The 27,014-nt window shown below is 39.7% G+C and overlaps 1 protein-coding gene across 1 annotated transcript in view; it reads left to right on the top strand.

Annotated features, from left to right (window-relative positions):
- Positions 1–24,016, top strand: part of KCNK10 (potassium two pore domain channel subfamily K member 10) — a 64,411-nt gene extending 40,395 nt beyond the window's left edge. Inside the window, exons 5-7 of the mRNA XM_035539673.1 lie at positions 17,786–17,972; positions 21,226–21,368; positions 23,393–24,016. Of these exons, the coding sequence (XP_035395566.1) occupies positions 17,786–17,972; positions 21,226–21,368; positions 23,393–24,016 (954 nt within the window). The remainder of the gene's footprint in view (positions 1–17,785; positions 17,973–21,225; positions 21,369–23,392) is intronic.
- The last annotated feature ends 2,998 nt before the right edge of the window (positions 24,017–27,014 follow it).

Below are 27,014 nucleotides of genomic sequence, written 5' to 3'. Positions count from 1 at the left end.
GTAGAGATGGATGGCGTTTGAAGTAAAACTTGGTCTTGTGCTGTGGTTAGGATCCTTTCTGAAGCTAAGCAGGGGCAGTATAGATAGATACCTGGGCAGCTGTGAACCAGCGGAAGGTTTCTGTGTCAGCACAGCAGCCTTTTTACCCAATGCATTTCCTTAACAGGTCTCTTGCTCCATGCCACAGTGTAACTGTGAGCATGCAGCCCATGCTGTGCAAGGGACAGCGTGCCCCTGCCTAGACAGACAGACGAAGGGAGGATTTCTCCCAGAGGAGTTGTACTGGCGCACGTTTGCTGCCTCTGACGTGACCTGTGTGGAGCCCTCCAAACCTACGTTAATTAGCAGCACAAATTAGAGGCTAAGAATGCCACGTTTAGCTATTGCAGTGATCAGCCCACACATTCTGTGTGAATTTTAAGAACGGTTTGAACTTCATAAAGGGGGAAAGAGGTCTGCTTTTATCAAATGCACACTACCTCCACAGTATTGACAGAATATTTCAGCACCGGTGCTGGACCCATGCCACTGCTCATCTTGTTGATGATCAAAGCAATGTTGCCACTATTTCAGTGTGTAGATAACCAGAGAAACAATTATTCTCTTCTCTGTGACTAGGCAGGGCTGGAAGTATTTTATTGCAAAATACTTAATGTACCTTTTCAGGAAAGGGAGGCACTGGCAGAATGACACTGCCTGGGCTACAAGGAGGTATCCCAAACATCACGTACTGGCTAATTTATGCTGTCTCTCCTATTAGAATTATCCTGTTTTATACAAGTAAATAAACATCAAACAGGTCAGAGACACAAATTAAAGTGTCCTCCATAAAAGCCCTACCTACTCAGCTACTGATTATTCCTATACATCCTATCTTCAATAATCCAGGGCAGAAAGTAACCACTAGTCTGTTTTCACATATGTACAAATATGATTCTCCAAAAAAAAGGGTGTGTACAGGGTCACCAGACTCACTGTATATGCACTGGTCATTCAATGTTTGGGTTCAGTGATGAATCAGTGCTCCCATCTGAGAAAATCTAGTAAAAACTCAAAATGTAATTAAAAATATGATAATTTTTGTAATCATTTTCAGCTGGCAAAGCTTTCCAGACACTACAGAAATGAAATATATGTTCCAAGGTGGCATAAAACCATAAAAGTAGTACTATTATCTTGCATATGTGAGGGATCTTATGAATGGCCTGAGATTGTTTCTATAATAAACAGCAGAACAAGCTCCATTCCTTTGGCTTGTTCTGTACACACACAGGCTGCAAGCATCTAAAGATAGAAAGGAAAGCACTCCATAGGCAGAGTGCACAGTTACAGAATGCAGCACCTGTCATTATCATGAGTTAAATATAGGCTAGATTCAGATAGTCTTTATTCAAACCTTGTAATGAGTATTTAGATTCTAGCTGGAAGTAGATGAGATGAGCATAACCAGACAGGTCTTCCCTCATCTTGCAGTTTGGTACAGATGCAGACCTTGAGTGTGGGCACATCATGCTTCTGAGAGCACTCCAGGATTTTCTGGCTTCTGAGGTGAGCAGTTCCTAGACTCAATCACTCCTTTCACTGCTGTGGCTTTCTGCAATGATGCTGAGAGCAAGTCTGGCAACACAGCTTGTAGGGCATGGATTGGAATACAGGGATGTGAGCAAGCAGCCAGAACATGGATGGTGGCAAGTCTTCACCACTGAAGCTTGTGTATCAAGAAAATACACTACTTTATTCAGAAATGCAGTGCCCCTGTAAACAAATCATGCTTCACTGAATAAGAATCGTCATACATCTATCACCTGTCTTTCCAGTTTTCAGCTTAGAGAACATGCTTGCCTGTTGACCTCCCGACAAATGGTGTGCTCTAGACTTAAGACACCTGTAAGTCGTATGAAAATGATAAAAACTTTTTTTTTTTTTCTTGTAAGACAGCAATATGCATTATCTTAACGTTGAAAGAACAATAGGAAAAAATAGTTCTTAGTTGGAAGATGGGGCTGGAAGTGGGACAGGAATAAGAGGAGTCCCGTTGAGCTGGTGGAAAGCTGCCTTTTAGCAACTTCTAAAGCTCTACCTTTCCAAAACCCAAAACTTTGTTTGCCTTGTTGGATAGATCCTAGCTACTCTTTCCTTTAGAGCTTTGAATTCTTTTTAGAGATTTTTGGCTGCTGTGATCTCTTTTGTTACTGTGACAGTGACAGGATTATTTTTTACAAATTCCTTATCTGAGAATGAATGCAAAACATGTCTAGGGAAAGAAACTTTGCACAGGATAGTAACTGTGCAGAGGAGGAAAACTTACAAATACTCTTTTTTCTTTGTCTCTTCTCTGCCCATCCATTTTCTCTATTATCTGTGCCCTTGCTTGTTTCACCCCCCTCTCTTCCCTCCCATTCTTTCCCTTGAGTCACATTAAACCTGTAGCGTTATACCTGATACCAATGTGGTGAGGTCTCAGTAAAGCTTGCTGGTCCAATGAATCTAAGAGGTTTCCTTGAAGTACCACCTTAACTTCTCCTTCACTAGTGTAATGCTCCCTGTGAGGCAGCAACCACCCTGTGCTCTGCCTCTTGCAGCCCCACACCAGCGCTAGTTCTTAGCATTTTTTAGCAGCTGTGTCAAACTTTCAGATGGTACTGTTCCCGAAGCCAGAAATTCAAATTCAGATCACAGCTTCTCCCAGGAAAACAGGGAAATCACTCTGGATTTGCGATTGTTGTTACTGAATTCAAAATTTGGCACATAGTTAATAGCTACATGTGTTGTAAACTTGGTGATATGTTCGCTAGTAAGAGCCTATTCATAGTTACAAATACATGATGCTGAATGGCCTGCACTCAGACTTGGTCCCTAAAACCTGACACCTGCATTTCTGAGCAGATTAAGTTACTAGAAAAATGATGGAAAAGTTTCATCTCTACTTCCTGATATCTGATCATATTATACTGGAAATCAACATAATCTCTTTTATTTTAAGTTTTATTTCATATCCTTACTAGCCAACATCAGTGTGCTTTTACTACAGTTGCTAAAAACCCACCAAGGATATTAACATCTTTTTATCTTCTTGTTTTTAATATAGTGTTATTTACTGTTATTTTCTGTAAGGAAAAAATCTACTTTTTATTTTATTTTATTTTAATTGTTTTTATCGCATTCAAGAACTTCCACAAGGGAACAGGCCAGAGCAATGATCAATCTGCCATCTGCTGATATTCTGTCTCTGGACAGAACTGTCAGGAGGGGACATGAAAGTCAGCCTAGTGGTGCACGTACACAATCTTGTTCCAATATGGTACAAGATTTATAAGCAGAAATTCCAGTGTTCAGAGTTTAGTCTAACAGTCTCCCAGGTCATTTCCCCAAAACCAAAATGTCTGAGGAACATCAAAAATCAGCCACCAGATTCTATGTTTTCATAATTTAGTAAGGATTTCTCATTGTTACAATAAATACAGTAGATCTAATTACATTCTATTATTGGTTATTACCACTTTGATACCATAGAAGCCAGCCAAGAACAGGGACTCTGCACAAAGACTCTGAGGTAACAGTGATTTATAAACAGTGTTTTTAAATGGACAGGAAAATATATAGGCAGAGGAAATGTGATAGCAAATGGCAGGTTGGTTGTGAGATGGAAAGTTTTAGAGGGAAGAAGCTAGATGGCAATTAGAAAAGAAGTGAGGCTGAGGAGTTTGAAGAAGTGTTTAGGGGTGATAGGAATTCAGTGAAGCTGATGTGAAGATACTGCTAGAAGAATGGGGAAGTAGGAGCAAACAGCCAATTGCTACATGACAGAGGAAAGCTTCCCTCATAATTCCAGGTGTACTTTGACTATCCATCTGTTTCTTCTTTGTTAATCTTTCTGCTCCTCCTAGCGTGGCACTGCTGTTAGGCTCTTCCCTGCAGTTTTTACCTTGGGATGGGCAGAGAGTAGGAAGGAAGCACCATTGCACCATTTCCTCACAGGAGACTCCTTCCTCAGCATAGTCCTGCGACCATCGAGGTAATAGGATAAAATGAGGGCTGAGACTACTTTAGTTTCTTCACCACTTTAAAGCAAGACTTCCTGTTATGGACTCCCATAATACGGTGACTTTGCTGGATGCTGATATACAAGATGGACAGGCTCTTGCTCTTTTATCTTGCCATAAGCTGAGATTGGCTTTGCAGCCATCCTTAGCAGATGAGTGCTCTGAAAGCGACTACCTCAAACCATGTGTTTAGTCCAGCAATGCAAGGAGTGCGTGGTAGGCTTCCATTTTAATTCCCTTTCACTGGCAAGAATAACGTTTCATATGAACTTGGTAACAAAAACTTTAAGGAAGAGAAGTTACTCTTCGGAATCTTTTGTCTGTAACAACTTATGTCTTATATGCTGTCCTCAGGGAAATGAGACCTCAGCACAACTTTTCTAGCCTATGAAAATTCAAACAGTCTATCTTCCACCACACTGGAGTGGATTGTGAACCACTTTTGATGGATGTACTCTTCACTCCTTTCTCTTGAAAAGGAGTTTCACTGTGCAGAAAACAATAGAACATGTTGAGGAGGCATGTTTCTTCTTTTAGTAAACAGTCTGACAACTGTTTCAGTTAAAATACATAAGCGCTTCTGAAATCCAGGACTTCATTGTCAAGATGAGTGCTCTAGTTTGGAACACACTCTGGGTACATTCACTTCTAGTTCATCGGTAACTAGTTATAAAGAAGACTGTTAGTCTCTCTGTACTCGACAAATGTATTTCTCTTTATGCTCCTTCCTGCCTGGATTCCTTCAATGCCCTTCTTAAAAAGAGTTGTTCTTCTAATTAGTTTTCTTGGTTGTGAAGCAGTCCAGACCCAGGGCCATCTGGACACTTTACTGTAGTACGCCCAGCAATGGCAGAAGTGTGACTGTTGACTCTCACAATGTTGAACTGGGGGATGAAAGGCAGCAGTGGTAAATTTACAATGTCTGTCTCTGAAATACCTTTCCCCTTGAGAACGTTCAGGCCACATCTTTTATGTTTCCAACCGGTGCTTTAATTATGGGTATGGAAAGATGGCAGGAAGTTTTAATTTTGCTTTTGAAAATTACATGCTTTAGTAGTCCTCGATACAAGGACTATACATTCAATACAAGATATTGCCAAACAATAATACTATGGGTGAAATGGTGCAGGCTGTGACTTCTTCATTCAATGACTCTCCATTCACCAGAGCCAAATTTGTCTCTGGATTCTATTTTAGGTTTAGTCATTGACTTGTGGTATAACCTTTAATATGTTGTTTTTACTCTTTAATTCAGTTTCCCACTCTGCTACATGTATCTTTTCTGCACAGCGCTGATAAAGTATGCTAGGAAACAAAAATTCATGACAAAATCTGTGGATCCAAGACTTGGAGTACCAGCTTTTGATATTTTATCTCCTCAAATTGGGTATTTAATTCAGTTAGTGATGCTTATAGCTAATCTGCTTCAGGGAAAATAAATTAAGTGAAGCAAACCTTTTGCTGGTTTGTTCTTATCCAGATCATTTCTTTGCCAAGTTTAGAGCCTAAAGCTTACTGGGGCTGATCATGGAGCACATCTTAATTTAATCCTGCAAGTCAATAACCTCTTGCAAAATTAATCCAGTTTAAGGGTTAATATAATACTGAACAGTTAGGTATAGATCTTGACATCTTTGGAAGGCGTCTTAAACCTCTTTGACTACCTTTTGGTCTGTTAGGCCTATAGGGCTTGAGAAAAATACATCAGCCTGAGGCAACTTCAAAGAGAGGATCATGAAGGTGTTGAAGTGAATCTACCTCTGAGGAGAGCCCCAGGAGGTGTTGAACCTGGTGGTAGTTGAAAGGACATACCTGGGTTGCTAGAGAGAGAAGTCAGAAGTTCTAAGAAGGAAGAACATGTTATTTATTGTTTATAATATTTATTATCTCTCAGGAAGAGATATTAAATGTTCTGATTTTCGAGTCAAATCAGTCTCTCTGAATAGGTGATAGTATAAATGGAGGAAAGACTATTCTAAAATAAGGCTTTATAACTAGCTTAAATCTAAAATATAACGTTATCTGGGAATCTCAACCCAGCTCAATGCACCAAAACTGAAACCCAATATACATTGAAGTTTATTCCCCAAAGTAGTTATCACTGGTATTGCTGTAACACTTCTTTCTCTAAGTGCTAAACACAGAGCAATGTAGCTTAGAGATATAGATCACTGGATACAGGGCACTCCAGGGGAAATCTTGTACTGCTTTGCCTGCTTACTTGAGGCCTTTTAATATCTTTTCATTATTTTTTTTTCATTTTTTAAAATTATTAGAGGTTCAAACTTTCAATGTTTCTTCTTACTGAAGTCATGCTTTTGTCACTGAACTGCAATGCCCCTAATATTTTACATCTCTTAAAACAGTATCTTCTACAAAAACAAATGAGGAATCCATGATTAATACAAAGCTTTTATTAATTGCTGTTGGGTATCTGGGTATCTGTCTATATTACAATAAATCATAATAACACATTTTTTGTTTAGGAAGCAATTTTTATTATGTTGCTTTCTGGTTGTAGATAGGCTGTAGCTAGTGTAGTAAATGAACCGAAGATCCTTTCTTTATTTTACCTTTTTGTGGAGCCTCATGTTTTAGCATATTTGATTGTTTACAGAAAATACATTAATAAACCAAAGACAGGTATAGTTGGCAATTAACGGCTAGAAAACTGATTTAAGTGCAAGATAAGAGAGTTATTTAGCAATTGATGCTATTGTGCCTGAGTAGAAGGGTTTCCAAACATATGAATGATGTTTTATCATCCTTAAAGAAGAACATAAACATGATGAAGTATTGTTGAAGTTAAGTTTTCAGGAAATGTTTTTTTTTTTTTTTTTTTTTCCCACTGATAATTTTTACATAGGCTAATTATCATGTACATCAAGGATTTTCCCCAGAATATGATTTCTGTCTTTCTGCCACCTATTGTTCCCTCTGTGTACTTCTTTTTTGTTTGTTTGTTTTGTTTTTGTTTTTCAGTGAAAAATGATTAGCACAATTACTTTCTCTGTATCAAAGCCTCGTGCTTGCCAACTCTCATTTGGTTTGAAACCAGTTCAGTATTCAGAGTGACCTAAGGATAAGCAGTAGCAAGGAGATGCATTTCCATACAGAGCCTGAATCACTAATTTCTTCTTTAGGAAGGGAGTTAAATAATCCTTTATGGTTTGAAATAGCTAGGAACCACTATTCTAAAGGGTAAAATTACACATGCCTGCCTCCTGCTAAAATTAGTATTAGTCACATAACTTTTAATTCCATTGAAGAGCACTTTAAATAAATCCATTAATCTCAAACAATTCTCCTTCATGAAACACAAGACAAACAGGAGCTGAAAGCATGATTAAGAGTATACTGAACAGCTGGGGTTTCTTGAATAATCTGTGTTAGGCTTAAAAAAATGAGATACTTCAATAGAAGCTGCTGATTAATGCCAAATAAAACATGAACTTTTAAAACAATGACTTGAAAGTTAAAGTGTTTCCTAAGCACTACTGGTGAATATCCTCCCTTTGTTGTTTACTTCAAGTTTTGGTCATATTGCTGGGGAAACTTTTCTGTGTTAACAGCGCAGTGCAAAAGTGCCAAATCCTGTGTTCCAGGGTTTTGATGCTGGTTTTGACATCTCTGAAAATCTGACTTATGTCCAAAGGAAAAGCAAGACAGAAATGCAACTAAAGCTCAAAATCACTAATAATACAGTGATTGTTGATCCCACACTGACATATACATAGAAGAGCATTCTAGTTACTATTCTTCAAAATATCCTCCAAAACTCCTGTGGGTAACCTTGGGGGAAGTATCAAAGACTGAGTGTGAGAGTGGTGATGGCTCTTGAAGGGCAATTGGTAGGATTTATTTCGTGTGGGTACCTGTACATAGTAACTCATCTGAGGCATGAGGGCTGTGCTACTTTCTCACTGGAGATGCTCCTTCAAGGAGCATACAGGCTGTATGAAGATGGCAAATGTAGTGTGATGTTGCTTTATGTATTCTGTCTTCAGCTTTCAGGACTGTCAAGCTATCATATTAACCACTCTAACGTAATTTACATGCCCATATATTCCTGTGTTATATGCATATGTCCCTGTGGCAATAGGAAATGTTTTGAGCCATGGGACTAAGTATTTGAGGCCTTCTTCTCCCTGTGCCAACCCTTTCCTTTCAACAGTGCTCCCTGTCCTCCTTTTACCTTGTAATATGAACTCTAAGCAGGCAGCAGTGGCAGCTCCTGCAAAATGTTGAAGAAAGCTGGGAGGGACAGGGAGAGAGTTGTGGCATGGAGACAATGTTCTGAATACTCAACAGCTTGAAGGAATCTGGATGTTTTGTTCCACTAGAGAGGAAGAAAATAATACCAAAACATGACAGAGCAAAAAGTCAAAGCCCAAGCAGAACTAGCAAAAGAAATGTTGACTTTCTCCATCCTGCAAAGAGGAGATAATTCTAACAACGATTTTCAGTTTCTTGCTAAGTCTTTGCAATTGGCCACATCATGCTATAGATAACTAGATCTCTCATTGATCTAGCTACAATAATTGTTTTTCTCTGTCTCAGAGCATTTATTGATTAGACTCAGCATATACTAATAAATGTAGCTTTGCTGTTATGTGGCACTTTTCTTTGCTTCTTCATAACTGCATTTTATTTTTTCCTCTGAATTGCACTGATGAACAAGATGAAAGTGTTGACTCAGCAATAATCAAAATAAAGGGTTACCAGGACTGGCAACGTAGAATCCTTTCAGGTAAAGGGAAGGTTGCACAGCAACCATTATTAACCCATTCTTCCTCCCTGGAAGAGGAGAATATAGGTATAACTCAAAAGAGAGTTTAGGGAATGAAGGAGGAAAGGAGCAATATATTCCAAATTTAACCTCTGAATGCATCCTTTGAATTTGCTTAAGTCTGTGCCATGAATCTCTGTTGTACTCTGTCTGCTCCAGTGTCTGGGAAAAGTATATAGAGAGTCGATCCCTCTTTTCCCATGTTTATTTTTTCTTGTCCTGAATACAGCTCAGCCAGAACAGAGGTTTGGGCTTAATATTGTTATTTTTGTTTCTTCAGTAGCACAATGAGCAACTTGATGAAATTAGTTGGTTCATATAAGAAAGTCCTATCTGTGCTTGAAGATTGAAAAGGGATATATCAAGCCTAGAAAATTTCCATACCAGTGTTTTGTTATTTTCATAACACTATATCAGTACTCACATTATGATTACAGCAAGAACCATGCCTAGCAGTTTATAAAAATAACATTTGAGAAAGCTGTTGCCTTGTGAGAAGCTTGTTGCATATTCCATCTGGGTCTAGGCAAACACCCTGTACAAGTGTGGTTTTATGGGGAAAAAAGCTATGTAAAGAATAAATCCTTCTTTTCCCTGACCTGTGCCTTGCACATATTCAGGATTGTCTCTACCAAGCTTAGTAACAAACGGGAGTGCTTACAGCTTTTTATATCCATCTGCCCTATGCTACTTACTACACTTAAGAAATAGGGGATGGATTTTGCATCTTCTTTTGCAGCAATAGCAGTGTTCTTCGTAAAAAAAAAAAAAAAACAAGAATTAAAATAGCACAGAGACACCAAGAGAGCTGCTTTGGCAGAGTGAGGGAAGCCTGTCTCTAGTGGAATGGCTCAAACCACTGTTCTTAACACATGGAGGTGTCTGAAATGTCATATCTATATTTCAGATATCTTACTGGAATTCTGCTTGTAGGCTTTCAGAGGGCATTGCCTTCTTTGATGTGGTGAGTTGGCCCTGGCTGCTCATGCAGCTGCTCTCTCCCTTGCTCCCTCCCCCCAGAGGAAAAAACAGGCAAAACAAGAGGGAAAAAAATCTGGATTAAAATAAATACAGCCAAATCACTTACCAAGTACTCAAAACATACTCAACTTGGGAAATTTAAATTAATTTATTGCCAAATAATGTAAATAATTACTAAGTTGAGGCTGTGAGGGCGATCAGAGGGCTGGAGCACCTCTCCTATCTTCATAAAGGCTGAGAGAGTTGGAGTTGTTCAGCCCGGAGAAGAGAAGGCTCCAGAGAGAACTCATTGTAGCCTTGCAGCACTTAAAGGGAGCCTACAAGAAATCTGGAGAGGGTCTCTTTATCAGGGGGTGCAGTGATAGGCCAAGGAGTAATGGCTTTAAACTAAAAGATGGTAGTTTTAGATTAGGTATTCAGAACAAATTCTTTACTGTGAGGGCAGTGAGGTGCTAGAACGGGTTGCCAGAGAAAAGTGTTCTTTCAAGGTCTTTCAAGGCCAGGTTGGATGGGACTTTGAGCAACCTGGTCTAGTGTAAGGTGTCCCTGCCCATGATGTGGGGGGGGAACGATGGACGAACAAGGTGTTGGAACTGGATGATCTTTAAGGTCACTTCCAACACAAACCATTCTATGATTCTATGATCCAATGTTATCACACACTGCAAGAGTAACTTTGCCGCACAGTGAAGTCAAGAACAAAAAATTTGATGTATTGTTCTTAGATGTTATGTGTATACAAGTGATACTGAAAACAAATTTACTTTCAGTCTCATTTTGAATGTGAAGGAGCTAGGACAAGTTAGAGAGAAATACACAACAACAGGTGTAGGCAGCAGTGATGTTGATATGGCTATACTGCTCACCACAGAGGAGCTCTGTGAGTCCAGTGTTGTTCCAGTCTTTCAGAATAGCCTGCCGAGATGGGCTACTCACCTTACTGCGGTTTGTGCCAGGCTCTGGATCTGGGCTGGCTTACATTTTACTGATCTGAAAGGCAAGCAGTGTGAACCCATAACTATAGGCGCTGTCTGTACTAGCCTGCCAAAAATGTTTTTACTATGGACATACTTAGGTATTCCTCTGTTTGTGGCAGAGGAAAAAATAGGATCGATATATCTGATATTCTCTTTTATGCTTTGAGTACAAAGACTGGTTTTCCCTTTGTTAAAATATTTTGATCTAGAGGAAGTGATTTAGAAGATGAGCTGCTTAATTTGAGCACAGGAAGAGAGAATCTGTTCCAAGAATAGCTGGCAGCATGGGAGAGGGCATAAAGTTAGGAGTAGGCAAAGGGGACAAAAGACATGTTAAAGAAATATGTTTTCTTTGGAGGAGTGTTCCAAAATACAGAGCCTTGTGCAGAGATGAGGACAGCATGTTCCGTGAAGGCACAGTATATTAGCACTAAAAATATGACACTGGTCAACTAGCCAAAAAGGTAAACAACTTGCTTGAAGTCCTGGGGATATTTGTCAGGAATTCAGAAAAGAAAATCTTTGGAAGACAGAGGAACCATATGAACTCACTGTGAGGCAGCAAATGTTCCAGCGATGTTTTTGCTTGAGTAGTGCTGTATATTGGTCTAGTTTCTATGAAATGAGAGGCGACACTACAAAACCTTGGAACAAGCATGTTGGAAATATGGTGTAATGTTCCATATATTTAGCATTTAGTCTGGTCTGAAAACTGACTGTAGTATCTTTTGATCCCATGCTTAATGTCTTCTACTTGGAAAAAAATCTACTCCTTTTTGAAGGAATTTGTGTCATCTCAGTGGCCTCAGCTTGGGAACTGAAGAACCTAGTTCTAATGTCGCTCCTTTTGTTGTCAGTGGTCAGGTCAGAAAATTTGTAACTGAAATTACACCTGAAATTCACCTGAAAAGGGCAGTAGTCATGAAAGAATCCGGTTCATCAGCATAGATCTGGGACCAGAGACATAAAAAAAAAAAAAAGAGAGAAAAAAAAAATGCTTTTCTCTTAACTTCTGAAGTTATTAGATATGACCAAAATTGGTAAGACCCCAGTGTATGTAAAAGAAAACAAGGAAAAGACAAGGTAACAATTGTTGATGGAAAAAATGCCGAAGAACTAATTTCTACTAATAAGGATCTCTCCATGAGAATATCTGTCCTCACCCTCTTGACACTAAAGCAGGCTGACAGTAGTTGTTTGAATTAATATGAACAATATGATGTCCTATGCGGTGATTGTCCCACTCTACTCTCCATTGGTGTGGCCTCACCTCAAGCACTGTGTGCAGTTTTGGGTGCCACAATGTAAGAAGGACATAGAAGTATTAGGGTGTGTCCAAAGGAGGGCGACAAAGATAATAAAGGATCTGGAGGCCTATGAAATGTGGTTGAGATCACTGGGTTTGTGCAGCTTAGAGAACTGGAGACTGAGGGGAGGCCTCATGGCGGCCTGCAGCTCCCTCACGAGGGGAGCGGAGGGGCAGGCGCTGAGCTCTGCTCTCTGGGGACAGCGACAGGACCCGAGGGAACAGCATGGAGCTGGGACAGGGGAGGGTCAGGCTGGGGGTTAGGGAAAGGTTCTGCTCCCAGAGGGTGGTCAGGCACAAGAACAGGCTCCCCAGGGAAGTGGGCACTGCGCCTGCTGGAGTTAAGAAGCATTTGGACAACGCCCTCAGACATACAGTCTGATTTAGGGGTGGTCCTGTGTGGAGCCAGGAGTTGGACTCATGATCCTTGTGGGTCCCTTACAGCTTGGGATATCCTATGATTCTGTGATGCTGCCTGTTTAGCACTTAATCACCTTAAGAGTAAAATCAGCACCTTCATCAGTAAATGGAGATGACTCCTCATAGGTTGTTATATCATAGAAAACTCTTCATTCTTTTCTTAGATTTCTTTCTTAATCATTTTTTTCAGATTTGCTCTAGTTAGATTTAAATTGAAGACTCTCTCATAAGCAAGCACTAATTTGTTTATAGTTGATGAATGGCTCACAAATCATCTGCTTCATAAATGTAGAGAGAACTTGGTTGATAAAACAGCAACAAAAAAATAGAAAACATCCCTTTCAAAAGTGTTTTTATTTAATGTAAACCACTATCAGATTAACTACTTTTCCCAGAAAAAGACCTCTGTTTCATTTTGACACTTGTAGAAAACTCTGTATGTATGCCATGAAATGGGCTCAGAGGTTGTGTTAGCCTGGCTGGAGTTGCTCAGCTATTTGTCCTTCAGTGTTTGGCTCCAATTTGCAAATACTGCTGAAAAACAAAGTTCTTTCACTGTCAGAATTGTAAATGCAATTCTTGTTTTTTAGTAAAGTCGGTGGAAAAATCTTTTCTGCAAGGTTGTTGAAAGTTCTGCAAGGTTGTTGGAAGTTCATATGCTGTGGGAACATGGGATATTTCTAAGTTTCTTTGACAGATAGACCTATTATGCTGCAATGACCTGCAGTACTTGAAGAGTCTACTTGGAGTACTGTTACAGAGAACTGTATAGTAAGACAAGGCCAGGTAGGAGGAGGGAGATGTGGAAATTCCTTCTAGATCATATGATGATAAACTGACACCATGAAGGGAAAGAACAGCTAATTTTATTTATGATGTCTAACTTATCGGTATCATTACTAGTCTAAAGGTCTATATATTTTTTTTCCTTAAATTGAACTAGGGGCAGTCTTAATGAAGTACAAAAACACGGTCCCTTCTTCAGAGAATTCACTGGTTCTCTACATGTTTCTGACACAATCTGATGTTAAAAGACACATTTGATGCAAGTTATCATGGGGTTGCAAATTGAACAGATTGGTTCTGTGAGTGAGATTCACAAAAATCACACAGAGGCCAAATTTCCCTGTGTTAGTACATGGGGATAGGTAGGTGCTTGTGGTCCATAACAGCTGCATGCTGAATGGGAAAACCAAAACTGGTCTCTTCTGAGGAAAGTTTTGGTGTGTATGACATGCAATCCTGTACCTGGAAGTAACTATGTATATCAGTGCTTGAGGAAGGTGCTGCTGAGAAACTGGATTTAACAAACTAGGATTAAGTGACTGAACTTCCCCCCCCTCCAAGACTGTGCAAGATAGACATGTGGTTTGACCCTGATCTGCAGGTGTGTGGTGGTTTCACCCTGCTGGGCTGCTCAACTTCACCACATCTGCTCTCTCACTTCCCCTCCTCAAAGGGAGAGAGGGAGGAAGTATGATGAGAAAGAAAAAGGCTCATGGGTTGAGATAAGGGTAATCTAATTAAAGGGAAAAAAAATAAGCAAGGGTCATGTGGAAGCAAAGAAACATAGAAAACAGTTGTTCTCTACTTCCCATTAATGAGCAGTGTTTGGCTATATCTTGGGAAGCAGGGCCTCAATACGTGTAGCTGTTGTTCAGGAGGACAGACATTTTCATAATGATAGCCCCCTCTTCTCCTTCCCTTTCCCACCTTTTATTGCTGAGTGTGACACCATGTGGCATGGAATATCCCTTTCCTTGGTTTAGGTCAGCTGCCCTGGCAATGTCCCCTTCCCACTTCTTGCCCAGCACCAGCCTACTGGCTTTGGAGGTTTGGGGTGGGATCTTGATGCTGTGCCAGCATTGCTCAGCAACAAACAAAACACTGGTGTGATTTCAGGGATGTTCTAGCTACATGTGCAGAGCACAGCACTGAATGGGCTGCTGTGGGGAAGGTTTACTCCATCCTAGCCAGACCCAGTACCAGGTGATTGCCATCTTTTGTTTAACAGCTCAGCGGTTAGAGAACACGAGAGACCTGGGCTCAGCTCAGCTGTAAGAAAGCAGGAATGCCATTTCTGTGGAGTGCCCTGTTTTAGTACATTTTAGGCCGTGCTGAGCCAAACTGTTCTTTTCCCTTTTGTTGAAGTTGGATCACTATTTAGTCAATACAGTCACGAGTTCATGAGAACACCAAGTGAGTGGGAAAACAGTTCTATACTATAGTGATTAAAGCATCAGGCTGGAAAAAGAACAAATGTATCAAAAAGGCGTAAGATGGCTGTACCTATGAAATATACTGCCCTGAGGAAAAAAAAAAAAAAAGCTTCTTTAGCAGAATTGATCGTATTTTGAACTTATGTTATTTTTTCTCTTCTAGTGAAAGTACCAGCCTAATTTTTTAGACTCAGTAATTCAAAGGTCTGAGGTATGAACCTCTTCCAATTTCTCACCCTTCAGTGTCTTTATATTTAATATATATATATATTTCTTTTAATAATGAGTTGGTACAGTGCAGTGGCTTAGATTAATCTTGTCTAATTTGATATAGCTATATATGGAATGTAAAAGCTGCGTTTCCTTATTCTTGAGTAAACGTGCAGCACAGCGTGATGTTCTTTGTAGGGAAATAGCATGGTCAATTCCATCCACAGGAGAAACATGCAAACCAACCCTTTTTTATATGTAATTATTACAATGTACATATTCCATGAATAACAACATTTGTGCTTTAGCATTTTTGGTTCTATAACATTTATACTCTGAATGTCTCCAGAACACACGCCTATATGTAAGAAGCTCCCCTTTTCACTTGTACCCTGAATATCATGTGTTATTGTCCAGCAAGTAATTCTGCTTCTGAGTCTTGCTTTTGTGCTCTTTTCACTAGCTCTAAAAATACTATTCACCATTGCTTTCTGAATTCATTTGTACCAGTGGAAGAATAAGAAGAGAAAAGAAGAGAAAAGATCCTCAGCTGCTCCGCTTTTGTGCTAGTGGCTGAGGTGCACAATAGCCATGAGTTAGGCCTTTCTGCAGATTCTGTCATTAACAGTGTTACCATCTTTACTTAAAAAACAAAACAAAAAACCTACCCCCTTTCCCCCCAAAATAATAATAAAAAATAAAAAAAACACCTTCAAAGAGTCACCTTTGGCTGAATTCATCACTCATGAACAAGCAGATGTCTTGAACCTTTAGTACTGATTTGTGCATCATTCCTTCCACTCTTTTCTATCTTGAGACAAGACAGTCCTAATACATATTGAAATGCATTTTATTGTTGCTATATGGGGATTGAAGGAAGGAAATTTTTCTTTATTAGTAGTGCTCGGCAGTTCCGAAGAACTTTTTATTGAAGGATTTCCAGTACTGTGCAGCACTGCATGTACCTACCTACATTGTAGCTAGGTGTTGGCCATTTCACTTTTACATATGGGGAAACTGAAGCACTTAGCAGTGAACAAGTCACTGTGGCAAAACTAGTAAGTAAACAGCCTGGTTAAATCCTTGTCCTCCATGATAAAAAGCAAATTTGCCAACCTAAGATACCATATAACATTTTTATGATCAGTTGCTTTCCCTTCTCTACATATACAGTAAGCCTGAAATCCTACCAGTGTTAATGTGCATCCATAACTCTAAAGAAAGCTAGATCATTCTTTGCATTTTAGAAAACTGCTCAAGATGACTCCCCAGGAAAAGAGGAAATAAGAGATCAAGTCAGTTTTTATGTTCTTGGGTTGTTTAACTCCTTGGTATTTCAACACAATTTTTCCATGCCTTGTATTTAATTAATCTTACATAGCATTGCATTACTAATCCTATTTAACTATTTCCATGCAGCAAGACACAGAAAACAATGCACACGTACAGAAAATAAAAAATTAAGAGTAGAGATAATTTCAAACAGTTCCAAAACTAAAACTTTCTGAAATACTGTACATTCATGCTGCTACCTGAGTTTTAAGCGCAGAGCATCCCAGGTCAGGTGAGTGCCTAATAATCTGACAGATCTGTAATCTGACATTGCACCTCTAAAAGAAATGCTTTAGTGGAAACAATACTGCTCACAAAATGATTGGATATTAACCAGTTCAGGCAATATCCCTTTTGTATATTAAAAAGATAACTTCTGAAGCCTCTTATTTCCTGTCTAGGCAACGTCCTAATCTGGAATGAAATCTCATTTCTGAGTTAAGGAAGGTGCTTGATTTGGAAAACTAATATGTGACTTACAGTGACCTCCACATACATTTTCCAGGATAAATACAGAATTTACACTGGCACTGCAATTAATGCACAGTAACATTTCTAGTAGTTTCCAGGCTTCTTGTGAAACTCTATTGAATTGCAAGTTCATTTGAGTACAGCATAGAAATCTGAAATAAATCTGTCAGAGTCAGTTGTGCATATCCAGGCTTGCATCAGTATTACTGGAAACAAAATCCAAGTTTATACTAAATAAAGTGAGAGTTTATATGGTCTAGGAGTGTAAAATGTTGCAATTACACTGCTTGTATTTGTATTTGGTTTATAGCAGCCAGTAATGCGCATACTATTTGTTCAAGAGCTTTCCAGCATGTATTTACATATGTAATTTTACCTCAGGTTATGTAGTATTTGACATAAACCCTGTAGTTCTGGAGTGAACTGATAGCATAGCTATCCATTTCTGAAAAGATTTAACCTTCATATTTGTGAATGAAAACTGTAAATCCTGAGTCAAAGGAAAGTCTAAAAAGCATGAATTATTAGTAAATAAAATAATAAAATCTCTCTCTCTCTCTCTCTCTTTCTCTCTCTCTCTCTCTCTCTCTTTTTTTTTTTTTTTAGGAAAGGTTTATTTTTGTGTTAGTCTCAGTCTTCCTTGTTGAATGCTTGGGGCTGGTGAGGCAATGTGGCCTTACATATATGTATGGCAGTGTGAACATACACCTTTTCTTATATATTGAACCCGAAATGGAGTGTACTGAGCCTTTCTGAAGCTCAGGACTGGTTTTCCAGGGTGTATTTCTTGTAGGTTAGTAACTGTCTAGTGAATGGAAAATGGGAATCACCATTTTTCTGTGGCCAGACATAGAGGTTCACTATTTCCCATGGAGGGTTTTCAGTGAGAGGGAAGGTTGTGTTCTACCTAATAAGCTCACAAATGGATGGAACAGAAATACAAGATTACACCAGCATGATTTGTCTGCCATTCATAAGATATACAGTCCCAGTAATATACTCAATTTTTATTTTCTTTTGTTATTTCCATTTTCTAGAAAAAACAAGTGAGCCAAACAAAGATCCGTGTGATCTCTACCATCCTCTTCATCCTGGCTGGCTGCATTGTCTTTGTGACCATTCCTGCAGTTATCTTCAAACACATCGAGGGATGGACAGCCTTGGAGTCCATTTACTTTGTGGTTGTCACTCTGACTACAGTTGGCTTTGGTGACTTCGTAGCAGGTGAGCGAGCGGCTTTGAGCCTAGGTGCTGTGCATGAGGTCCTTGGCTCTTACAATTTATTTTCTGGTGTGGAGAGGGGGCTTTTCACAATATATTATAACCAGTGAAACGAAGCCAGGTGTTTCTGTTGGGGTTCCTGTGCAATAACATGCAGGACTCCAGGCTGATTTAAGACCCAGGTGCCGTTCCTTCTGCAGAGTGCAAGCTTTCAGCAGGGTAGATAACAGGAGTCTGGGAAGTCCTGATTATCCCTTATCGTGCAATGAATTATGCACAAGTCAAATGACTTTCCTATTGAATTCAGGATATGTATTAGTCCATTAGGTCTCAATATGAGGCTGATTGCTGAAGCAAGTAGCCAAAATGATGAATGGACAAAGCTCTTACAAGTTAGGGTTGAGCTATAAGGCCGGAGAAATGTCTGGTTTGATGCAGTAGTGGGCTGCTAAAAACTTCTGTTGCAGAAACTGCAGCATTTCAGAGGCTGGATCTTGTTCTCCAGCCTTGGCAACAATTTCTACATTGCAGCTGCCCTGTTAAGGAAAACTCATGTAGGAAAGGAAGGACTAATGGGGTATGTATGCATCTCGGTGCTAGGAAGCTGCTCTCTATGATGAATACAGTACTAGCTGGAGCTATAAATATCCATCCTTATCAACCACCAAAGAATAAGTCAGGATTGTTGGCTAGCGAGATGAGAGAATTTTTTCATTCTTTTCATTCTACTGCTTTGCTAAGGAAAAGGTGGTTAAAATAAGTGGAATTTCTTTTTCCATTAGTGCATGACCTCTACTCCTCATTCCTGTTAGTGGTCCTAGTTAAAGGCATTAAGATGCCTATGTTACAAAGAGCCATACTATGCTACTGTTTTGTTATTTTGTATAACATCAGTGGAATATGAAAGAGTTAAAAACATCAAATGAAACTACGGAGATATGTAAAGTTTTCTTTGCTGAAGAGCTGTAGACAAGTCTTTTGTAGACAAGACTCTCATCCTCCTCTTTTTCTGACATAGTTGTATAGAAGATGTGAAACATTGAGGAAAAAATGGCACTGAACAAACAAAGCCCAAGATATGTAAAAAGCATTTCACAAGCATTCAGAAGTAGAAGTGATTGTATGAACTTGATCCACTTTAACCACTTAAGTGTGAAGTAAAAAGCTCACTGCTATTCTGGCTTTGTGGTATCACAGTATGAAGTAAAAATAATAAACAATATTCTTCTTAAGCATGTGGCACTTTGGTAATGTTTTCTTTAATAATATAGTTAAAAAAATAAATTTTAAATTGTTCTATATTCAACATGACTGGGAGAATTTAATACACAGCTGGGCTGCTACTAGTGGCCAGGATTTTTCAAAAATCAAATGGGTACCCTGAATGAGAAAACTTCAAAGATCGTCTCATGATTAAGAGCTTAAGGCAGGTGATCACCAGGAGATTTTGATTTTATTGTTGGTTTTGAGAAAGATTGTCTGTCACTTTTATTTTCTGTCATTTTATTCTCTCTGTATCTCGATCCCTTCAACATCAAAGAGAAAATGCTATGTCGTAAAGCAGCATCAGTGGAGCTATGGTGATTTATTCCACCTAGAATGTGTCCCAACTCTTGCCAAATTGGGAGAGTTTTTGTAGTACTGTTGGAAATACAATTATGGATATAGTCTGGAAAAAAAAAAAAAAGAATATTTGATAGGCTGAAAAAAAGTGTTTTCATACTTTTTCAGAAATCAATTGCCTGATTTCTACTTAAGACAGACCTAGACAATCTGCTTCATAGCGAGCTTCTGCAGGGATGCATTTGATCAGAACAGCCTCATTGTACCATAGCAACAGCTGTCCCCACCTACCATTGTTTTGCACTCTTGAAGACTGGAAAAAGAGAGTGATTCATGCAGTGGATGGGGAGAGATTAACATCAAAAACAATATTTGGGTTCCTGCCAGTGCTCAAATGTCTGAGCTTTCATGGGGATGTTCAGTCACTGTACGCACACTCATGCTCAGTCTGGGTGAAATTAAAGAGTTATAGAATATCTAAGATTGCAAAATGCTCAGGGGGAGACACTGAACTGTGTCATCTGGGGAACTTAATATAGGAAAATCCTAAAAGCTCTCTGTTGTGATAAGGAGGTACAGGTTGGTGTCTAGCTCTCATACAATGAAGATTAGGAAATATGCGTTCCTCTGCCTATGTCCCAGGCGGGGGACTTAGTCTTTGTTGATAGGTTGATAGGTCTAGAAGTCTCAAAAGTGAGGTTGTAGCTGCTTTCTTTTACAAAGGTTTATCCTGTTCTGTGGTAGGTAGCAGCCTAGGTGCTACTACTGCATTTCTTTTAGGCCCTTCACTGTAGTTGCCAAATGCCCACGTATTTGTTTTACTAACTCTTTCTGAGACTTGCATGAAAAGCATCTAAGATTCCTGCTTGTCTGAGCACTGGTGCAGGTTGCTTGGAGAGGTTGTGGAGTCTCCCTTCTTGGAGATATTCAAAAGCCAACGAGTCATGGTCCTGGGGAACCTGCTCTGGGTGACCCTGCTTGAGCAGGGCGATTGGACCAGATGACCACCAGAGGTCTCTTCCAGCCTGAATCGCCATTCTGTGATTCTGTGATTCTGTGATATTTGTTACTTCATTTGATACATATCTCCTCTAAAGTCATTGGCCAGAGAATGCATCCTATAACTGATATCCAAGCAGATAGTATATCCTTATTATCAGAGCTTATACAGCATTGGCTTTCTATCAAATACCCTGATTTGGAGGGGAAGGCAAAGTTATTTTTCTGTCTTATACACAGAGGTCTCTGAATCCTGTATTTAAAGACAAAGAATCTGGAAACACTATCACCTGAGAGGACTGAACTGTGAAGTATCCAAATTACCAGGCTGCAGGCAGTTCAGGATAAGGGAGACTAGCTGTATTAATTTTTTTCTTGAAAATGTGTTCGTGCTGTTGCAAGTACTATTGAAGCAGGAATTTCAGAATTGCTTCAGAATATCAGCAATTTGAAGAAAAAGTTTACTAGGTGCTCTGGCAGGTCATATAGTAGCAGAACAATACGCAATTTTGAAGAATCTTAAATTAAGAACAGACTGTTCCTCCCATCTGACAAGCCTCTCATCTTTTATTAGAACTACAATGGTGTTGGCAAGAGTAAAGAAATATTTTAAGGAATTTCCCAGAATTTCAGATATTTCGTCATCAATTTTGGCATCTCATGCTTCCTAAGCATAAGTATATGCTTATTGCAGGAGGAAATGCTGACATCCATTACCGGGAGTGGTATAAACCCTTAGTGTGGTTCTGGATCCTTGTTGGCCTTGCCTATTTTGCTGCTGTCCTGAGTATGATTGGAGACTGGTTAAGAGTCCTGTCCAAGAAGACAAAAGAAGAGGTATGACATAATGTCTCATTGTTTTTTCATTTTATAAGAGAGCTTTAAGTGCCTGATTCCTGCTTATCTAATGAAGGATGCTCCTCTGCTTGACCAATGCACAGTATTGCCCATGGTTTACTCCACTGGCTGTCTTCGCTATCCTGTTAGCTCTGATCTTTACCTTTTTCACAAAGGGTGGAAAAAAGCAACTGAAGCAAACCTATGTTGTTTCACCTCTATCAGTACTATTGAATACACAGAACACACCAGTAGGATTGCAATTATGAAATAAGCGAGGCTGGCCTTCACTCTGAAGCAAGCTTGAAAACTGTCATAAAAATTTCAAGTGCTCTTTCTTCAAAATTAGAGGTGCATGGATTTTTAAGACATTAGTTGGCTCTGTTCCTTATTAAACAATAATCTGCCTTTAAATCAGGCTTCAACACTGAATTTCCCCACCTTTCCCTATGTCAAAGAATATGGTTCTGAGTAAGGTTTTAGATTTAGGCCCCCGTGTTTTTAAAGTTTGAAGAAATTGAGTAGGCGGCATCAGGGAAAACATGATTAAATACACTTAGAACATGCCCTCCATGGTTCAAAGACAATATTGCTAGTGCTCAGAATAAGAGTGGAAAATGAAAGGTAATTGCTGTAGCTCTGAAGCTGAAGCCTGCTGTGGAGGAGGTTAATATAATTTCAATTTTTAATGCAATCTCCTCCTGCATTCCTAGCAAAGCTGACCTGGAAGGGTCAACTAAAGAGCAGGAATAACCAAAATTTGACAGAGGCAGTGCTGTTTATAGTTTATGAAGGCAGCTGACCCACCCGAGGCCCACAAATTGTGCAGCTCCACAAATAAAAGGGGTGAGCATTGCCTGTCAGGCTGCTCAGTAGCAAGACAGTGCTTGGCTATGACACCCATGGGTGGGAATTTGAGCTCTTATGGTGGATGTGAGATACCTGCTACCACAGGTAATCCAGTTCTAGGAGGACATCTGTTCACCTGGACCACTGGATGCAGAAATGGAGTTCTGGCCCCAGCAGCCCAAGGAAGCCATTGACCTTGGTGGGCTGCTGCAAACATTGTACTTCTGAATCTGTTCTCCTTTAGATGAGCTTTATAAAAGGCCTGTGTTGACTGAGATATTGCTTGGTCATGTCTTTTTTTTTTTTTTTTTGTCTTTCAGGAAGAAGTATTTGTTCAGCAGCCATGTCAGTGCTTTATTCTTAGTTGTTATTGTTCTCTCAGGTGCAAAGGAGTAAAAGAGAACAGAACAGTGAGACATTTAAGGACATCCTCGTGGTGCCCACACAGAATGTTGATGTGTTTTGAAAACACCTCCTTCAGGAAGCAGCTTGCTTATTGCTGGATTGAGGGGGTGTTATTTGGACAGTTATGCAATGGGCACCTCCATTAAAGACAGCTAGAGCTGACCTGGAGAAGGGACCCTAGACTGGATGCATCAGCAGGTTTTTGGAGTATTTGAAGTTACTTAATAGGTATTCCCAACATTAATTGCTTTGTGGCACTGAGCAGAATGTTCAATGGGACTGAACAGCTCTGCCCATGAGCAATACAGAAAAATACATTGCTGTATTGCTACACACTGGTTGCTCTGCTGTTCTGAGACATATTAGTATATAATATGTGAATAATTTTGCCCCCTCCTGACTGTCTACTGCTGATATTTTAAGTCATGAATTTTGTTCTTAATCATGGAGAGATTAGCATGAAGGCCTGCTGTCACGGAACACAGCTATAAAATCTGTGGGGTGGCGAGAAGTGAAACAGGTAGCCCAGTGATATGCCACGTAAGTCATTTACTAGTCACGTGTTGGTATCTTTAGACCCTTCCTGAGTATAAACACTTTGCTGCTGAAGTTTGGCCCAGATGTATGCTTTGGACCTGGGACTCGTCTCCAAATCTATGCCAGACAAAAAGGTGGTTATGCTACTGTTCTGTAGGAACACGTCACTTCATTTTGTGTGTTCTTTCTTTCTTTATTTTCATTTTTATTAATTTATTTTTCTTGTTGTAAAGGTTGGAGAAATAAAAGCCCATGCAGCTGAGTGGAAAGCAAACGTGACAGCGGAGTTCAGAGAGACACGGCGGCGGCTCAGCGTGGAGATCCACGACAAACTTCAGAGGGCTGCCACCATCCGGAGCATGGAGCGCAGGCGCCTGGGCCTGGACCAGAGAGCCCACTCCTTAGACATGCTGTCTCCAGAGAAGCGCTCTGTCTTTACTGCCTTGGAAACGGGACGCTTCAAGGCCTCATCTCAGGAAAGCATCAACAACAGGCCTAATAACCTACGCCTTAAAGGGTCAGATCAGCTCAACAAGCACGGGCAGGGGGCATCTGAGGACAACATCATTAACAAGTTTGGATCATCTGCTAAGATGACCAAAAGGAAAAACAAAGACCTCAAAAAGACCATCCCTGAGGATGTGCGTAAAATTTATGAGACCTTCCGAAACTACTCCTTGGACGAAGAAAAAAAGGAAGAGGAGACAGAGAAGATGTGTAATTCTGAAAACTCTTCTAGCACTGCAGTCCTGACCAACTGCATCCAGCAGCACTCGGACCTGGAGAATGGAGTGATCCCCACTGAAACCAAAGAAAGGGAACATGAAAACAAAGCATTACTTGAAGACAGAAATTAAATGTAAAAGATGCTTGACTTGAATTAACAATGTTAGTGTTTTATATACATATATATATTGAGACACGTGCCTTATACAGACTCCTTATTCAGTCTGAATTATATAGCATCGAAGAATATTTCACTGTGCCATAAAGACTCAAGCTTGCTCTGCCAAAACAAGTCAGGAACACAGCACTGCAGAATGGCAACAGAAAACTACGCACATGGAAATTTCAGCCTGTATAAGATTACCAGGGCAAAACACAAAGGAAGAGACTGAACCACGGCGATACCACCAGAGTGATATGACCATGGCATAACATTAGACAAAAGGCAGCTATGTAAGAGGAGCCTTTGAAAGCGATAAAAAGGAGTGTATCTTTGTAATGGAATATGTATTCATTAAGCCTTCCCCTGGTGATTAAAAAGAGGAGAAATTATTGGAGTGAACTAGGAACCTTCAGTAAGGCTTAGTTTATGTTTTGGCACGTGATCCAAGCTAGATTTTTTTTTTCCATTTTTGAACCAGATGCATTATCTTTCTAAACTCCAAACGAATGTCAGTGGACACAGCCACCAGCTGGATGCTGGTTTGAAAAATCAACAGAGACATATTTAAGGGTCGGATTGCTCTTTTCATTAAAAAAAAGAAAAAAACTCTGTGGGTATTTATCTTAACCAGTGGAAAAAGAAAAAGAAAAAAAAAAGAAAAAAGAAAAGAAACAAATGGATTTTATTCTCTTGTAGGAAATATTCAATGTAAACTCACAGCAAGAAAGTGCATATGAAGAAAATGCAACATCTAGTGCTATGTTGTTTAAAAGAAGAGAAACATTAATTTAATGATATTTGACTAGGTGTATAAAACAGTGGGCCAACAGTTTTTTAAAAGAATTTCTCATTCACACTTTCTACCACTGAAAAACCTTTCAATTTTAATGCTGTAAGACTACGAAGGCAGAAGGAAAGCTATAGCTTTTGCATGTCAGCATACTGCTGTTCTCTGTAGCTGAATTTGAATTTTTAAAAATAGAAATAAGAGCATATACATTATTCAAATGAGGGCCAGGGCAACCATAGAATCTCAGGGCTCTATGCCCCTTTTGCTGGGTTTGGGTCTAGGCACGAGCTGCAGTCATAATCTCAAATTAAAAAAAAAAAAAAAAGAAATTTAGGAAAAGAAGTTGAGAAAAATATGGTGGTAATCTTTTAAGTGCTTATAGCTTTAAGTGCCATTAATGCTGTCATATTTTGTAACTTTTTAAATAAGTATTTTGAATTATTTGTTTTAATTTCCTTTTCAGGTATTATCTTTGTTTGGCATTTGCTATCTCTTTTCTTGACAAATCTAAACATGAGCTCTCTGCATTTCCAGACTAAAGTGAAATGTAACCAAACTGTAGGCATTTTAAAAAAATCATTTGTGCTGTCTGGACGTGTATGGATATAAGACACACAAATATCCCTAGACTTCATAGTAAATATTCAAAGAAAAGGCTGCAAAATAATTAATAGGAATTATGAAAAACACTTAGTTTTGGTAGTCTCAGCCTGCAGGCTACTGTTTGCCATTGCAGATAGAAGATTTTGCATGCCAGAAATGAAATACATGATCGCACCAGCAATGCCTCCCCTGCGCCTTCTCCAACTCTTAAATAGTCTTGCAATTCAAGCTGTAGGCGTATAGGTAAAGTAAGCATGGATGTAGATGGCAGAGACATACCAAGTCCTATAAGCTAGTCAAACGTACAGACACTCACAGGCCATATGGGCACAGACTTTTGGAATTGCATGCCCATATCTGCATACACAGAAATGCATGCTCCATTTTCTGTGATAGTTTCTTAGATTTCATGCACAACGAACCAACTCAAAATATAACTGGTCACCAGAATATGATTGCCAAGGCTATGAATAGAAACATGGCAATGAAAATGCAAATTTTTAGTATCCATATTTGCATATCTAATTGACTCTGCACCATTTGCAGGAGCAAGCCAAATATCACTAGTGCAGAAGAGGAAAAGTTCTTGGTATGTTCTGTCTGCTGATTCACTTCACTTGAAGTATCACATCATCTTTCTAATTCCTTTATCTGTCTGAAAATTAAGGATGAAAAAACAATGTTTGAAAAATTTCAGGTCATTTGGGATTACTTTAACTCAATAAGGTCCTACAGAAATTGCATTCTGCTTAGGTCACCAATGAATCTCTAAAGGCTCAGGGCTGTCTGCTGGCTTTGGCATACTGGAGGCAGGATGGTGAGCCTCGTCCCCAGGGAAGGTTTCAGCTGACTCCATAGCTGCCCTTGCTGCTGGAGGCTTTGGGGCCACACCATGACATGGACAGCAGCTTGCAGCCACCCTCAGACCCCATCCTGCTCAGGCTGCAGGCAGGGACCAGGGGGAAGCAGGTCTGTTCAACACAGGAGTCCTCAAGCCCTCCTGTCAGTCCTGGTTTTGGGCAGGCATGGGATGAAGTAGGGCCTCCAGTGCCACACGTGAGCAAGTCCTCTGAAGTCTCGGAAATTCAGTGAAGCCTTTTGTGCTCATTCTGTGGACCCAGGATGGATAAAGTACACTTGGATGTAGTGAGGCTTTCTGTTGTTTAGATCTGGGGCTTTACTGTAGACTAGTAGGAAGTTAGGAGCAAAAGCTACAATTCGAGTATGAATTTGAATTGCAGACAAGGTTCAGAAGTGCTCAGACGTGTGACTGGGGTCCCGTGACTTAAAGTACTGCCTGGTTACACCATATTGCACTTCGCTTGTATAAGGATCAGGCACACAAAAGCAGGTCACCTGAGCCTGAAAGCCTGCAGTACATGCGGATTGTGCTAACAATTCTCCATGGTTACCAAATGCCAAAAACAACATCACACGTGCAGTTTGATTTGCTCCTCAACTGAGTTATTGTCGCAAGAAATGCTTGTCTGTAAAGGAAAAGTCCTGCACAGATGCACAGACAGCTGTAAGGATATGTGAGATACATTACCTCTCTGTGAAAAATAAGGCTTAG

This window comes from Cygnus atratus, chromosome 5, assembly GCF_013377495.2.
Source record: "Cygnus atratus isolate AKBS03 ecotype Queensland, Australia chromosome 5, CAtr_DNAZoo_HiC_assembly, whole genome shotgun sequence".
In the NCBI taxonomy this organism is placed as follows: domain Eukaryota; kingdom Metazoa; phylum Chordata; class Aves; order Anseriformes; family Anatidae; genus Cygnus; species Cygnus atratus.
Note: the sequence above shows the minus strand (reverse complement) of the source record. Positions and strands in the feature narration are given on the sequence as shown.